This window comes from Gossypium hirsutum, chromosome D11, assembly GCF_007990345.1.
Source record: "Gossypium hirsutum isolate 1008001.06 chromosome D11, Gossypium_hirsutum_v2.1, whole genome shotgun sequence".
Taxonomy (NCBI): Eukaryota; Viridiplantae; Streptophyta; class Magnoliopsida; order Malvales; family Malvaceae; genus Gossypium; species Gossypium hirsutum.
In genome coordinates this window covers 68,336,448-68,353,289 of record NC_053447.1, presented here as the reverse complement: position 1 = coordinate 68,353,289, position 16,842 = coordinate 68,336,448, and the positions used below count along the sequence as shown (strand labels likewise).

Genomic DNA, 16,842 nt, shown 5'->3' with positions numbered 1-16,842 from the left:
AAATTGGGTCCTAATATTATTGGAACCCATATGGGGTTGAAAATCATTAATGGACTTGCAACGAAATTTTTGTCTTTCTTCAATTAAGATGTCACCCTCTTATACTTTTTTTTAGGAAAATCCCATAAAAGGCTAAAATGTATGAACTAAGTAAATATCATCCGATGCCAATCGATGAATGAAATCCGGATAGTTCAAGTCATAATCAAGATTGCCGTTTTCATCCATTAACTAATGTGCGAGAGAATGGGCGACACCATTAGCTGGCCTGAGTTAAAAGTAAAACTAAAACTAGCACACAACTCATAAAAGTCTAAGATCTCCCCAACAATTCAACCTTAGAAAGATAAATCTAGAGTCCAACTATTGAATTTGTTAGCAATAAAGCACAATTTGACTTTAGAAAAACCCTTTCAAGGGCTTTCTAAATAGCGCAGGACAAAGGCACCAACAACCATACTGAAGAAGCTAACAAGCATCATCTCTTCATGATCAAGAAAAATAACGCCATAGGTAGCAGTTTTCGACTCTTCATTCCATGCCACGTCAATATTAATTTTTAAGTCTTATAAATGAAGAAGATTAGCATTGAAAATGCTTTCCTCTTGTATGCAGTTCGACCCAATTCAACTCTAAAATAGTTGAGGCATAGTGTATCTCTCAAACACCTTATTATGCTAAAAGAAAAGATCACTTTTTGTTTCATCTATCTATACTATTATAATATGTTTGGATGAGTTGGTGTTGGTGACACCTATAAATAGTATTTTGAGGGCATCTGTACTTTTCTATATTTTAATAAATTTAGAAAAAAACTACATACACATAATTTGAATCACGAGATTTGAACCCAAAACATCATAATATTCACAATTCCAACTTTAACATTTCAATCAAAGCCACATTTGGTTTTCATTTCAATTTTTTTTTTATAAATTTCATTACATAAATATTTTCACCCACGTTATGGATGTGTCATAATGTAATATTGTTTAGAGGAGATTGGACTCGCTCTGGGAGAAGTCTTCGAAGTGTCATCCGGTGAGAGTTGACGAACCCCTCAATAGTAGAGGTATTGTGCCTAGGGTGTAGACGGCTCTCTAGCCTTTGTGGAGTCAAGGAGACAAAACTTGGGGATAAAACCGAGCACAAACACTCCGAGCACAATACCTCTGCTATTAAAGGATCTATTAGTTCACTGCAAACAACATTTCAAAAACTTCTCTTAAAATAGCTTCGATCTCTCCTCAACAAATAATATAATAAAGTCCTAACAGTAATATATATATTTGCATATAGTGATGTAAATTTATTATATAAATGATAACAAGAAAGGACTAGAAGCTCAAAGCTTTTCATTCATGACAAATTGGCATGACATCCATGATAGTTTGGTAAGCTTAGCTACTACTCCCACACGCCACGGGCAGCACAAATCTTGTGCCCTTTTCTCATTAAACCCAGCCCCTCCTCCTCCCTCACACACACTTCGTATATTCATATTGTGTTTATTTATTTTATTTTCATAATTAAATGTGTCAAAATCTTAAATACAAATACGTTATTTATCATCAAATTTGACATGTCACACATAATAAACCAAGACTCAAAACCCCATAGTGTGAAACAAAGCCACTCCCCCCGCCCCCCTTCACACCAACCAGCCCTTTCCCATTTTCACCCACCAACTATAACGCCCTTTATAGCAGCTCTCTTTTGTATTTATTTTTTTATAGGTTAAAATATGTTGTTAGTCCCTATATTTTGATAAAATTGATATTTTAATCCTTGTATTTTTTATTTTTTGTTTAAAAATCTAAGTTCAATCATTAAGATTGTAAGTATTTTTGTCAAAATTTGTTAACTTGGTATTTTGAATGGGTTATTCTCATATGACATAGCATATGATTGACATAAAATAAACATGATAAGTTAACAAATTTTGATATAAACTACCAACAATGGTAATGACTGGACTAGGACTTTTAAATTGAAAAAGTATGAGGATTGAACATGGTATCTTTTAAAGTGTAGGGACTAAATTTCAAATTCTATACAAGTATAGGGACTAAAACATATTTTAATCTTTTAAATTATTATTATTATTTTTTGAACCCAAAAGATTAAAAAGAAAGGCACAAAAGGAATCCCTCTTGGCAACCCCATTCACGAGACCAACGTGCCTTTCCTATTCCATTTTATTTCACATATAAACCAACAAAAAACTCATCACCTTTCCTCATTTGCTCTCTTTCAAACCTAACCCTAAGTAGCCCCCCTCTCGAGATGGCCGACCCGCAATGCCACGGCTTGTCCGAAACTTGTAGGAAGGGAGCCGGCAAACGCACCACCATGCCAGTCGAGGCCAAGCCGGTGGTGGTGTCGGAAGTTGCCCCAATCCCAACAGCGCCGTGCGGTGCATGCAAGTTCTTAAGGAGGAAGTGCGTTAGTGGGTGCATATTTGCACCCCACTTTGGCTCGGACCAGGGTGCAGCCAAGTTTGCCGCCGTTCACAAGGTTTTTGGTGCTAGCAACGTTTCCAAGCTCTTGCTTCACATCCCGATGAACCGACGACACGATGCGGTGGTCACAATATCGTATGAAGCTCAAGCCAGGCTATCAGACCCGGTTTATGGTTGTGTTTCAACCATACTTTCTTTACAACAACAGGTTAATTAATCTATACATATGCACTACCACATAATTTAATTTCTTCCAAATTTTCTTTTCTTTTTCATAAATGGAAACCAAATGTCGTTGGCTAAGTTGTTTGCTTGCGAGCAACATCTTTCTTTTCCTTCATCTTGTTTGAAAAGTAACCATGTGAAAATCGAAACTTCACGTTTTTCTCGCATGTTATTTAAATTCGGGTGAGTGTTAAAATATGGATACGTGTTCAATATAAATATATTTAAATTTTATAATTTTTTTATTATCTCAATATCTATCAATCATGTTTGTAATATAATTATTCAAAAAGAAAAAAGAAAAAACACAATAACATTGTGAGAAACAAGAAAACATTTACTCCCAAATATAGAATTTAAGCTATTTAAGGCCTTATCTTGACCAGACAATATAGATTCCATACCAATTTAAGATAGAAGATTTAGTACACCATAGTGAAATATATTCTTCCTTTTATCATTACAATAATATTAAATTTTTTATCGAGGTTAACTTAATTGGGTAATGACAAAAATATTCTTATTTTACAAAGTAAATTATATCTCTACTATTATTAAACCCTCTTATCAAGTTTGGTGTCACGAGTCAATCGAACACTAACTCAATTAGATAATTATGAAAATATTTTTACTTGACACAATAAACTATATTATTTTGAGGGCGTTTTTATTATTTTATGTCTTTTTTATATAGAAAAATAAAAATATAAATACACATAATAGGATTTAAATTCAAACTTTATTGTTCAACCAAAACCTTATTCATATAATTTTTTTATAAATATACCTAATTTTTATCCACGTACAATAATTTAGTAGTATTATAAAATAATTACTTCTTTTCATTAAATTCAAGATTTAAAGTTATTTACACTTTAAATATGATTAGGGTAATATATTTTTTAAATTTATATTACCATAAGATATACACCAAAAGATTGCTGCAATAATGTCTTACGAAAATATTGCTAAGCTAAATATTTTACTAAAATATTCTTTATGGTTGCAAAAAATACGAAATTTAAAATTAATATTATTATTGCAATTTGTTTTTGCAGGTAGCATCGCTGCAAGCCGAGCTAGTGATGGTGCAAAACCAGCTGATTAACAGCCGCTTCGCGATGGCGAACGCCCTGCAAAGCTCGCAGCAGCAACAGCACCATCACCAGCACCACCATCAACAACAACAACAGCAACACTTAGCATTGTTGCAACCAGCATACTCAAACAATTCATCAGCATCCAATAACCTCATAAACATGAGCAACTTTGCCTCCAATTTTGACCTTGTGGCTGAAACAACCACTGCACCTAATTCTTCTCAAAGCATGGACCATCTTCAGCTCTCGAGGCCGTGTCACGACGACGAAGACGACGAACAAGATAGCCGGATTCCGCCCGTTTTCGTCAATCCAATTATTCATCGTACATAATCTTTAGGGTATCTATATATCTTTCTCTCTTCTTTTTTTCCTCTAAAATTTATAAAACTTATGAGTTTATTACTAATTATAGACATATATATGCCTTGGAGTTTCTTTTCTGCAATATTTTTGTGTTGATCTTATAATACCATATATTCCTCAACCATAAAATGAACATATATGATATATATATATATATATATATTAATTAAGCTTAATTATCTAATTCGTTTATTCTATGTAGAGGTGTTGATGGGTGAAGTCGGACTAAATTTGAGTTGGGTTTAAGTATAATATTAATACATTTTATATTTGTTCAAGCCCGACTTTATCCAAAACATGAACCTAAAATTTTCTCAAGCCTCTCCATATTTGTCAATAACTAACTCAAACCCAATTTGAGTCTGCCCAGGTTATTTTTTAATTTTTTTTAAAAACATTTATATTATTTTTAATTTAATATTTAATAATTTTTTTCATTTATTAAAATGTTATATACAAGCAACTTAGCATTTTATTAATGTTTAAATTATAGTATTATACATTACTATAAATTTAATTTTTATGTGTTATAAATTATATGATATATAAAAATAACATAATATGATATATTACGAACTTAAAAAAGGAGATGAATTGAGCTGAAGTTCAAATATTCAAGGCTCGAGCTAACCTAAGCCCAACTTATATTTTAAATTGATACAAATTTTTTGTTCAAACTCATTTTACAGACTTATATTTTTACCAAAATCTTTAAATACTTTAAGCCAGACTTCGAGCTTGAACACATAATCTGACTTTTGAATAGGTATAATTCTATACCATGTTTCAGATTTATCTAATACTTATATTCAACGCATATTTAAATATAATAGTCTAAAAATATAAAATCACATATCACCTCGTCTTCAAATGCATACCTTTCATGTCTAACTATTCTTTTTACCTTTTTCCTCTTAATATTTACCCACAACCTCAAAATTGGTTGAAGTCAATTTGGGATGGCCCAGGGACTGGTACGAATGGACTCGAGTAAGAGATATGTAAAATTTTCAGATCATTTTATGGTACGAACTGACTAATAAACACCTAGTTAAACAATACAAAAGTGAATGTATCACCCAAATATTTTTAATTGCATGAAGGATTAGAGAGCAATTACTATTTTAAGAACGATGAAACTTTTGCAACTTATTAATCAATAAATTACTAAGTAATTTTACTTTCCATTGAACTAGTAGTTTGTTTCGCTAAGTTATTGATAGTTTGAGGTAAATATTGTTTTTTTTTTTTTTAAGGTTTGGGAGGAAGTAGACTAGAACTCAACTATGGCAAAATCATGTTTCAAGTAAGGATCGGCTCAATAAGGCCATCTATATACTATATTTAAGTGGGCTGATAATCTTTGACCTATGGGTTCCAGCTTCAACCTTGTCTAATTTCTTGAATCCAAAATATATATATCTAAGTTCACGAAACTATTAATAAGTTTATATTTTGATCATTCAACTTTAAAAAGTTACAAAAGAGTCACTAAACAAGTCAAAAGCTTTCATTTAAATCACTCGGTTCTTATGTCCTTTTTTTTTTAAGTTTGACCGGCGAGCTCCAAGAAATAATTTGACGAGCAGTATGGTGGAATAGTACCTATCGTAAGTAGAAGAACATAACTTACATCCAAGCTGATTTAATAGCCAGTGCCAGAGGTCAGAGAATAAAATTATTTGGATTTTGATTCATAAATTTGTAATGTTCAAAGTTGTAGAAGATGAGAGAAAAGAGAGCTTTCAATTGGTGCAGACGTGTGAACAAAGAAGGCCATACAATGACAATTTTAACAGCCCAGTTACTTAAATGAAAACCTTCAAATGGTTTCATGGTTATTTTGTAACTTTTTGATAGGTGGGAGATTCAACGCTATGTGCATATTATATTGTGATAGTTCTGTAGTACCTTGGGAGCCAAGAACATATCACCAGCTCAAATACCCTGTGGGTACGAGTGTATTTTGGTGTAGTTGGTGGAGTCGATGCATTTATGCCTAATTAGTACTTTGGTGCATATATTGGTGTGTTAGCAGATTGATTTATGTATCTTTCCTCAAATCTGAAATGCGACTAGAACAAAAATAACAAAACATGATTATTCGATATATTTATAAAACAAGATACAAATACCCTAAGGGTGCATCAGTACTTTGATATATGTACAAAGAAAATGAATTATGATAAATCTGTGAAAAATGACATATAATGCTAGTTAAAACACCCTGAAGGTGAATTATATGGTTTGAAATAGAATGTGACTTGACAAAATTAGATGATTTATTGATATTATGACTAGCAATATGAACTATTTAACGACATTGGAATATGATATGATATGAACTATTATATGGAGAGGACCTAATTGAAGAAAAAGGGAAAGAGAAGGCCAAGGAGTGAAGGAAGAAGAAAATACATCATCTCAACTTTTTTGTTGTAAGCACTACAAGATTTTTAAATTATTTTTATTTAAATGTTTATATTGTGATATGGAATTACTTAAAATAGAAATGTTAAATATATATAATTTTAAATAGATAATAAAAGTGGATTAAATTATGAATTATGATATTTGTAAAGAAAATTATAGATGGAGAATTACGGATGCTGTGGTAAAAGTATATGTGTGAAAAATGTGTGATATTTGTGATTTGTGAAATGGGGACTAAATTGTAGATGATGGAGAAATGTGAAATCTTTTCCAAAATACTTATGTAAAGTACTTAAATGTATGAAATTCAACTTTAATGCCTAAGTAGACATAATTTAGAATTATTAGGATATTAGTGGCATGCCATTAAGGGACCTTAGCACGTTCTCCGATTATTAGCACATTAGTGCTTTCTGTTTAGCACATTTGTGCTCTCTGTATAGCACTTTAGTGCTCTTTGTTCAATAGTGCATAATAATGCACCTCTGTATTTGTTCCGTATATTCGATGTGTTCTACAAAGTCTACTCTGGGCTAAGAATATGAGTTCTGAATAAAAGTGAATCACTAATGTGTTGAGGTAAGTTTGATAACTTAAAAAAAGTAAGTTAAATTTTATTAAAGTAAGGTATAGTTGAAGAAACTTGCATGTGTGTAAATATGTATTTATTGAATAAGTTTAAAATATTATGTTATTATTCATTTACCTATTTATTCTTGTAGTGCTTACTAAGCCTTCACTGGCTTAACACGTTTATTTTAACACATAGGTACAGATAGACTCGAAGAGATAGAGTTGATCTAGGAGATCTCTCATCTCATCACATCCTCAAGAGCTTCAAGAGTAGGTACCATATTTTGAATTAAAATGACATGTACATAGGTAGATCAAATGTGTGCCCATGTGTTAGGGACTAAAATACAAACTCTTGAAAACTCTATCTATTTTGGTTTTGCTTGAAGTATTTTGATTCTATATGAAATGAATTATTGAAACTATAAGTATGTTTGCAAATTGGTTTGTTAATGTGATAATTGTGATCGATTTGGAGTTGTTTTTAAGTATTTTAAATGCATCTTGAATTGGTCTCAAGTGTTGAGTTGAATCCAATATATTGCACGAAGTTTTAGTGAACTTTTAAACTGATTTTTGCCAAATTTTACCCAAGGTATCGATACCTTTTGTTTCGGTATCAATATTTTTTTCCATGTTTGAGTAGAAATAGTGTTAAAATCATTTCTAAACATAATCTAACATTCAATAATGACCCATACGTATATATTTTAATAAATTTTTTTGTTAAATAAGTTAAAATACTATGTATAAATGTTTAAATTAAATAGTGTCTAATCAAAATCATTTTGGCACCAAACGTAATAGTCTTATACTGGGTCCATACGATCGGACCGGGTATAGGGGCGTTACAAACGAATTGTAAGTATTCTTATTCCTCAAAATGATCAAGATAAGTTGATTTAGTTTCGTGAAAAATTTGGGATTTATTCAGTCAAGAGTGTTACATAGCCCTTATTAAGTCTCCAAATGTTGATATGTTGAACCGAAAGTTGTACAAAAGAATTTGGCGTTTACAATGTCCAACAAAAATCAAGATTCTAGTGTGGAAGTTTGTTCAAAATTTCGTTCCAAATTTTGAGAACTTGCATTTTCGAAGAACGATAGTTGATAATCGCTGTTTGCGTTGCCGTGATCAGAGTGAATCTAACATCCATATAGTTCGCGATTGTTGTTTAGCTAAGCAAGTATGGATGAGTTTAAACTATCATTGGCCAAATTCAATTGCAGATTTCAGTTTTAATGAGTGGTTAAACTGGCTCCTTGAAAATTCAGGTAGTGGCAGCAGAGAAGAAATTGCAATTTCAATATGGGCTATTTGGTACTCTCGAAATAAATTTGTTCATGAGAAAATGACACAGACAACGGACGAAGTAGTTACCTTCATTAAGGGTTTCAGCATGGAACATCGAGAGTTGTCATCAATCTTCAACATCCCAAACCCAGGGGTATGATCTGCTGGAATCCCCCTCCAATGGGTTGGGTAAAGTTAAATGTGGTGTCCGGTTTCTCGATTGCAAGACAGAAAGCGGTATCGGGTTCCATTATCAAAAACGAAGAGGGTAATATTTTGGGTTCAGGGTTTCGAGTTCATCACCTTGTAGGGACAGTAGCTTTGGCTGAAGCTATCGCACTGTTGCATGGTGTTCAGTTTGCGTCAGAGATGGGCTCACGATACGTTATTGCTGAAAGTGACTCCAGATTGGTCATTAACAACATCAACTCAAAAGAGGACGACTACTCAGAAACTCGGCCGCTTACCTGGGATGTGAAAGCTTCGACTAGGAACTTCTCGGAGTGTCGTTTCCAGTTTGTCGCGCGCGAGGGAAGCTCTGTCGCTCATGCAATGGCGGAGGAGGGTTTGCCTATAAGACTGTTTTTGGGTTGAAGATGCTCCGGTGAAAGCTTCTGATTTAGCAGCCTCCGATCGTCGCTCCCACCGGCCACCATAGACAACCGCCATTTGGTTTCTTCTCTGTGGGCATTTGAAACAAGTCTGTTTAGGAAATTTTTAGATTTCTCCTTTTTAAGATATTTTGTTGTTTTTCTTGGTTTTATTTGCCTGTGTTTTGTTTTGAACCAGGGTTAATTAGTATCCAATTATTAACAAAATTTTTTAGTTTATTTTGTAAAATAAAGGGATAAATACAAAAATTATACATCAATTTTAATTTAATGCATTTATATACATTAAACTTTAATTTTCGTTAAATAATATTAATTTACAATAAAAATCAAAAAAATTATTTAATATACTATATTAGCAAAATTAGGGGTCATTGTATTTTCACTTTACTAATTAAATAAGTTAACAACTTAATTTTATCCAATTTACTAATTATTTATATTTAAAAAATACTTATCAAATATAACATTGAAAATTATTGAAAAAAAAGCAAAATATATTTAAATAAATACACATGAACAATCCTTTTAAAACACAATAATTTCTTATTTGGACATAAAAAGGCTAAATAATTATTGAAATAAAAAAACAAATGAAACAATTAAAAAAAATAAAGAACTTGGAAAAATGTATAGAAATTTAATGAGGTGTTATGTAAAAAGTATTGGTGTAATATAGAAGAGTTAATTGATTCAACAAAAAAAATGTTTCCAACAAGATTTGAACTAAAGTACTAAAGGAAATGAATAAGCATATTAACCAACTAATTAATTAACATATTATTAAAATACTGTTATTATCTTAATTATATTATCTATGTTCTAACAATTTATCGGATATATTCCATACACGTGTCAAATTAGAAAAAATAATACAACAATTCTGTAAAAAAAATCTGGTGTTTACTCCAAATAAATAAGGAAAATAATGATTTGAATGTTTCAAAATTCAATTTTAAACCGAAAAAATCGAAATTTAGGGGCAAAAAAGGATCTTTTTCGACGAAAACTGCGGCAAACCACCTTCAGCTGTTTGTCAGCGCGTAGATCTCGAAAAGTTATTCGAAATCAAAAAAAATTGTCTCAATCGGACAACCGAGCCAAAAGTTATGGCCTTTCAAAGTTTTCCAAGCTAAAAAATATAAACTGATGCCACGTCAGCAAATCACGCTTACGTGGACGCGATTTCCTGGCGCGTACCCTGACATCGCGCTGACGTGGACGCGATTTCGCGAAAAATGAACCATTCCGGTAAATAATTAGATAATTGGCCCATTTTGATAATTTAAAAAAAAAACTTTTTTTTTATCATTTGCCCTTTGGAAACAATTACATTAGAAGTCAAAATGTATTGAAATTTAATGAGGTGTTATGTAAAAAGCATTGGACCCACTTCACCAAATCACCCAACAAACACCTCCTACACTTCATCAAATGATTATATAAATAAATTTTATCAGAGAATTTAAAAATAATATATATTATTGAGGAATATGGGTAAACTTAAAATATCAATAATAAAATTTAAAAAAAATATTTTTTAAACAATTTCATTATAAATTTTGATCATATCTGTTCTCTTTTATATAATATTTAAAACTACTCATAACATCTCCTAACTCATAAATAGAAGAATAATAATGAGTTTCAGCACACTTTAACTCATATACTCTTACATTGATAATAATAACCATGCCGATTGAGTCTATCATTAGATTAAGAGATTGTTGGCGATATATTTTTTAATTTTAAATATTAATAATTAATTATAAATATGAAAACATCAATATTTAATATAGCTTTCGGCCACCAACCCCTGTATATTGCTTCTCTGATTCCAAGCCACATATATATATACACTCACCAACCCACCCACCCACCTTCGAACATGATATCATTTATGAACAATAAACAAACCTAAAAAATAGTCCTCTCAATTTTGATTTTAAGTAAATTGGTCCCTTTAAAAAATCAGAACAATTTAATCCTTTTAATTCCGAAAGTAAGCAACCAAGGACAATTAATCATGGCATTAATATTTTTCTTCAAATTGTACATAATTTTAGTTATTATAGTAATAAATTTAGCACTCAAAGTTTACACATTCTATCAAGGTTGTCACTATTTAACAAATTTAGCCCACAGCATTCATGTAAATGTGTAAATATTGAGGTTAAATTTGTTGAATTTTTTAGAATTAAGACCAAATTAACAAATTATGTAAATATCGAGAGCTAAATTTGTTGTTATACTGATCAAAATTATGTAGAATTGACGGAAGATATTAATGCCATGATTAATTGTTTTTAGCTGCTCACTTTCAAAATTGACTGGATTAAATTGTTTCAATTTTTTTAGAGGGATCAATTTGTTCAGTTTCGAAATTGAGAAGGGATTAGAGAGGTCTTTTTACCAAAAAAACAATGGACAGAATTGAATTTAAAAAATAATCACCTAAAAAGTAATTGAATTATGATATAAATATTTATAATAAAAATTAAATATAAAACGTATACATAAATTTATCATAATATTTAATACAATAAAATTAATAATTCCACAATCATGACAATATTTCTTAAAGTAAAATTTTAAATTAAAAAATAAATAAATTTTGCAAATTTATGATTTTTTTTTTGCAAAATTCTTTACTGACGTGGTTTCAAGACCTTTATTTGAGGTTAAATTTGCTATTAGTCCCTATATTATGTATAAATTATGAGTTTAGTCTATATATTCTAATTTAGTCCATTTTGCTATTTATCCTAATCCAAACAACGGTAATTAAATTTATTAGGTTAAATTCTACTATTAATTTCGTACTATACATAAGTTGTGGATTTAATCCTATTCTTCAATTTGATTATTTTTAATCCCTATACAAATTTTGAAGTTTTATTCATAACTTAAACAATAGTTATTAAACTCGTAAATTAAAATGACGTGACTTTTCTATCAATAACAAGCTAATACGGCAATGCACATGTAATAATTTATTTATCGTGCAAGTAAAATTTAAGGTAACAAATTTAATAATTATTATTTATATCAAATCTAAAAAAATTTTAACTAAAAATAATTAAATTAGAGTTCGTGACCCAATACTTGTTGGAAGCATGACTTTCCAACCATCTCATATGTGGTCCCCTCCCTAATAGTGTGTTGATAAAAAGGTTAAAATATGTTATAGGTTTATATACTCTTTATAAATTTAGAATTTAATCTATATACTTTTACTTTTTTAGAATTTAGTCCTTCTATTTTTTAAATTTCAAAATTTAAGTTCAATTGTCAACACTATTAATTTTTATGTTAAATTCATTGGTATGATATTTTGAAATAAGGAAATAAACTTACTTGACAGCAATATAACTAAAAGAATGACATTGTAATAAACTTGAATTTAACAAATTAATTTCAATAGTGTTAATAGTTAGACCTAAATTTTGAAATCTGAAAATTATAGAGACTAAATTCCTAAAAGTAAAAGTGAAGGGACTAAATTAGAAATCTACGAAGTGTACAATGACTTATGACATATTTTAACCGTATATGGATTACATCTGCAACTTAGTAATAATGTAGGGACTAATAGAAGAATTTAACCATTATTTAACCGTCGGTAGGTAGCTACTACTTTGGCTATAAATAAGTAATTCCTTTCTCTCACAAATCGTGCGGTATCTTTCCTTCTTCCACTGAATCTCCTCTTTTCCCTATATTTTATCTCTCCGGTTCCATCTCCGTTCTCTACGGTACTGTCCGGTTCCTGCTTTCCTTACAGTCGCCACTGTTTTCACATTTACTATGTATCCATTAATGAACTGCCTCTCTTTTTGAGTTTTTTTTTTCTTTCAAAAACTTTATAAATATATATGTTTTTCATTGAGATCTATCGTTAAAGCGTCATCATTTCAACTGTAAACCTTGTTTTCTTTTCTGGGTTTTCATTATCATTACTTAAAATTCCTTCCTTTAACTTGTTCTTGTAAAGCATTGATCAGTGTTCATAATTGTAGTGTTTAATTATTGATTTCTTGATATAGATCTAATGTGAATTGAGCATTATCTTATCTTAAAACATTTAGATCTGCATTTTGTTTGGTAATTTACATTAGTTAGTAGGCTAAAACTTCAATTCACATGAACTTTTGATCTGATTCAATGTTGTTTATCATTTATATTTGATTTTTATGTAATGAAGCTGAATTTTGGTATTTTTTTTTTCAGAAATGGCTTCCCACATTGTTGGCTATCCCCGTATGGGACCAAAGAGAGAGCTTAAGTTTGCTTTGGAATCATTTTGGGATAAGAAGAGCAGTGCTGAAGATTTGCAGAAGGTTGCAGCTGATCTCAGGTCAGCTATTTGGAAACAAATGGCTGATGCTGGGATCAAGTACATTCCTAGCAACACTTTCTCTTACTATGACCAGGTGCTTGATGCCACCTCGATGCTCGGTGCTGTTCCACCGAGATATGGTTGGAACGGTGGTGAGATCAGATTCGATACTTACTTCTCCATGGCTAGGGGAAATGCCTCTGTGCCTGCTATGGAAATGACCAAGTGGTTTGACACTAACTAGTAAGTTGCCATTCATGGTCATGGTTTATTATAGCTTTATCGAGAATACGAGGTTTTATCTCGTACTAATACCGATGTTTCGTGCGATGTATTGTTTTCAGTCACTTCATTGTTCCTGAATTGGGACCCGATGTTAACTTCTCTTATGCATCTCACAAGGCAGTTGATGAATACAAGGAAGCTAAGTCGGTATGTTGTTTCAACATGATTTTTCCATGTACTACAACAATGTAGAGTTTTGGACCGTCATGTATATTACCTATGTTAAGGTCCTATAAGTATAGAACATACGGTTAAATTGGTCGTGGTTCAGGAATTGGTTAGAACATACTTTATTCAATGCAATAGCTTAACATACAGTTAACTTGGATTGGTTTCGTACGTTTTATACATCGTATTTTATGTTTTTATGCTTGATACAAAACTTGGATGCTGAATTTCTGTACCTCGTGCAGCATGGAGTCGACACTGTCCCGGTCCTTGTTGGTCCTGTTTCATACTTGTTGCTGTCTAAACCAGCAAAGGGTGTTGAGAAGACCTTTTCTCTTCTCTCTCTCCTCCCCAAAATCCTCCCTATCTACAAGTAAGACTTGGTTTGTTTGTTTGTCCGTGTTTTTAATATAACTTCTCGAATTTGCTGTTATAACATTGAAACGTCTCTACAGGGAAGTTATATCGGAGCTTAAGGCAGCTGGTGCTTCCTGGATTCAGTTCGATGAACCCACACTTGTTTTGGATCTTGACTCTCACCAATTGCAAGCATTTACTGCTGCTTATGCTGATTTGGAATCTGCTCTCTCTGGGTTGAATGTTTTGATCGAGACCTACTTTGCTGATCTTACCACTGAGGCATACAAGACCCTTGTTGGATTGAAGGGTGTTACCGCTTATGGTTTGGATTTGGTTCGTGGAACCCAGACCATTGATTTGGTCAAGGCTGGCTTCCCCGAAGGAAAATACCTCTTTGCTGGAGTTGTCGATGGAAGGAACATTTGGGCCAATGATCTTGCTTCTTCTCTTAGCACCTTGCAGCAGCTCGAAGATATTGTGGGCAAAGGTATTCTACTTGCATTTTACAGTTTCTAATTACATGGTGAATATTGCAGTTTACTGATGTTTGCCGATTTTCTGATGTGCAGACAAGCTTGTGGTGTCTACCTCCTGCTCGCTTCTCCACACTGCCGTTGATCTAGTAAACGAGACTAAGCTAGATGATGAAATCAAATCCTGGCTCGCATTCGCTGCCCAGAAAGTTGTTGAAGTCAATGCACTTGCCAAGGCATTGGCTGGTCAGAAGGATGAGGTATCTCCTTATATATTTGTTTGCTTTTGCTTTCTCGAGATTTGGATGACACTGTTTCACTTGCTAGTTATTTATCTATTTTTAGGCCTTCTTCGCTGCCAATGCTGCCGCTCAGGCTTCTAGGAAATCCTCCCCGAGAGTGACCAATGAGGCTGTTCAAAAGGCTGTAAGTGTTCAAATACACTAAAATTCTGATTATGTCTTTCAAGTGACTCCTGTAATTGTGAAAAATATTTCTTCACTTACCGTGTTTTACCATTCTTTCGTTCCCAGGCTGCTGCTTTGAAGGGCTCTGACCACCGCCGTGCAACAAATGTTAGTGCTAGACTCGATGCCCAGCAGAAAAAGCTTAACTTACCGGTCCTTCCCACCACAACCATTGGATCCTTCCCTCAAACCTTGGAACTCAGGAGAGTTCGTCGTGAATTCAAGGCTAACAAGTGGGTGAATCTCGAAATTTTTCTACAGATGTTGCGTAGATGTTGATTTTTATCTTCTTTTAACTACTGCTCTGTTATCCCTTCAGGATCTCTGAGGACAATTACATTAAAGCCATTAAGGAGGAAATTAAGAAGGTTGTTGACCTTCAAGAAGAGCTCGACATTGATGTCCTGGTTCACGGAGAGCCTGAGGTGAGCTTTTGTTTTTGTTTCAGCCTTTTGTATTGTACCAGAGACATCTATGTTTAGTCGTTGGTAAGCATCCTAACAATAACTTACAATTTTGCAGAGAAACGATATGGTTGAGTATTTCGGTGAGCAGTTGTCTGGTTTTGCTTTCACTGTTAACGGGTGGGTCCAATCTTACGGATCTCGCTGTGTTAAGCCACCAATCATCTATGGTGATGTTAGCCGTCCCAAGCCAATGACTGTTTTCTGGTCATCAACTGCTCAAAGCATGACTCAACGCCCAATGAAGGGAATGCTTACTGGCCCTGTTACCATTCTTAACTGGTCCTTTGTTAGAAATGATCAGCCCAGGTATGACTGAGAAAAGTTAACAGGCAAAAATATGGTTGGAAATATTGCATTTCCACCCGCATTTCATTTAAGTTTCGTTGTGAACATAGTTTGATATTTTACGATTGCAACATTTCCAGATTCGAGACTTGCTACCAAATTGCCTTGGCCATCAAGGATGAAGTGGAGGATCTTGAGAAGGCCGGTATCAACGTTATCCAAATTGACGAAGCTGCTTTGAGAGAAGGGTTGCCTCTTCGAAATTCCGAGCACGCCTTTTACTTGAAATGGGCTGTCCACTCCTTTAGGATCACTAACTGTGGTGTCCAGGACACTACTCAGGTTTGTATATCACCTTACTCGTTTCACTTCTCGTACTCTCTATTATCGCACCATTAATCCTCATCGGTAAAATCGGGACAGATCCACACCCACATGTGCTACTCCAACTTCAATGACATTATCCACTCTATCATCGACATGGATGCCGATGTGATCACCATCGAGAACTCACGTTCCGATGAGAAACTCCTGTCTGTCTTCCGCGAAGGGGTGAAGTATGGAGCCGGAATTGGCCCTGGTGTTTATGATATCCACTCTCCAAGAATACCATCGACCGAAGAGATCGCCGATAGGATCAACAAGATGCTTGCGGTGCTCGAGACCAACATCTTGTGGGTTAACCCTGACTGTGGACTCAAGACTCGCAAGTATGCAGAGGTGAAACCGGCACTCAACAACATGGTTGCTGCCGCTAAGTTGCTCCGAACCCAACTTGCTAGTGCCAAGTGAAAGAGGGCTTTATGAAAGATTGGAAATGTCCATGAATGATTAAGAAAAATCTCTCAATTGTTTCAATTACTTTGTTTTCTTGATGAAATATTTGTTAGCAAATAATATGGCCTTCAAGGCCAATTGATTTTCTCAAAGTACT

The 16,842-nt window shown here is 33.0% G+C and overlaps 3 protein-coding genes across 5 annotated transcripts; all 3 read left to right on the top strand.

Annotated features, from left to right (window-relative positions):
• Positions 1–2,087: 2,087 nt before the first annotated feature.
• LOC107962916 (LOB domain-containing protein 20) lies at positions 2,088–6,048 on the top strand. 3 transcript variants are annotated; one of them, XM_041105010.1, is made up of 3 exons: positions 2,088–2,670; positions 3,746–4,128; positions 5,705–6,048. In XM_041105010.1, exons 1-2 carry the CDS (start codon positions 2,287–2,289, stop codon positions 4,118–4,120), a joined length of 759 nt encoding a protein of 252 aa, XP_040960944.1. In that variant the 5' UTR covers positions 2,088–2,286; the 3' UTR covers positions 4,121–4,128; positions 5,705–6,048. The 3 variants fall into 3 exon arrangements, with proteins under 3 accessions (XP_040960944.1, XP_040960943.1, XP_016754974.2); XM_041105009.1 differs by lacking the exon at positions 5,705–6,048 and adding an exon at positions 5,410–5,425; XM_016899485.2 differs by lacking the exon at positions 5,705–6,048 and having other exon boundaries at positions 3,746–4,235.
• A 2,134-nt stretch (positions 6,049–8,182) lies between these two features.
• On the top strand, positions 8,183–9,165 carry LOC121223483 (uncharacterized). The gene has a single exon (XM_041105008.1). It carries the CDS (start codon positions 8,610–8,612, stop codon positions 9,045–9,047), a length of 438 nt encoding a protein of 145 aa, XP_040960942.1. The 5' UTR covers positions 8,183–8,609; the 3' UTR covers positions 9,048–9,165.
• Positions 9,166–12,729: 3,564 nt separating this feature from the next.
• Positions 12,730–16,837, top strand: LOC121223481 (5-methyltetrahydropteroyltriglutamate--homocysteine methyltransferase). Its single transcript, XM_041105005.1, has 12 exons — positions 12,730–12,819; positions 13,295–13,646; positions 13,748–13,835; positions 14,102–14,229; positions 14,312–14,703; positions 14,786–14,949; positions 15,035–15,115; positions 15,223–15,389; positions 15,476–15,581; positions 15,679–15,929; positions 16,049–16,250; positions 16,332–16,837. Exons 2-12 carry the CDS (start codon positions 13,297–13,299, stop codon positions 16,698–16,700), a joined length of 2,298 nt encoding a protein of 765 aa, XP_040960939.1. The 5' UTR covers positions 12,730–12,819; positions 13,295–13,296; the 3' UTR covers positions 16,701–16,837.
• The last annotated feature ends 5 nt before the right edge of the window (positions 16,838–16,842 follow it).

What these genes read in the sequence shown, in the direction of transcription:
- LOC107962916 (XM_041105010.1), top strand. Translation starts at nt 2,287, where the DNA reads ATGGCCGACCCGCAATGCCACGGCTTGTCCGAAACTTGTAGGAAGGGA. An exon ending in TACTTTCTTTACAACAACAG is followed by an intron (nt 2,671 to 3,745) that starts GTTAATTAATCT and finishes TTGTTTTTGCAG; the next exon opens with GTAGCATCGCTGCAAGCCGA.
- LOC121223483 (XM_041105008.1), top strand. Translation starts at nt 8,610, where the DNA reads ATGATCTGCTGGAATCCCCCTCCAATGGGTTGGGTAAAGTTAAATGTG.
- LOC121223481 (XM_041105005.1), top strand. Translation starts at nt 13,297, where the DNA reads ATGGCTTCCCACATTGTTGGCTATCCCCGTATGGGACCAAAGAGAGAG. An exon ending in AAAATCCTCCCTATCTACAA is followed by an intron (nt 14,230 to 14,311) that starts GTAAGACTTGGT and finishes ACGTCTCTACAG; the next exon opens with GGAAGTTATATCGGAGCTTA. An exon ending in CGTGAATTCAAGGCTAACAA is followed by an intron (nt 15,390 to 15,475) that starts GTGGGTGAATCT and finishes TTATCCCTTCAG; the next exon opens with GATCTCTGAGGACAATTACA.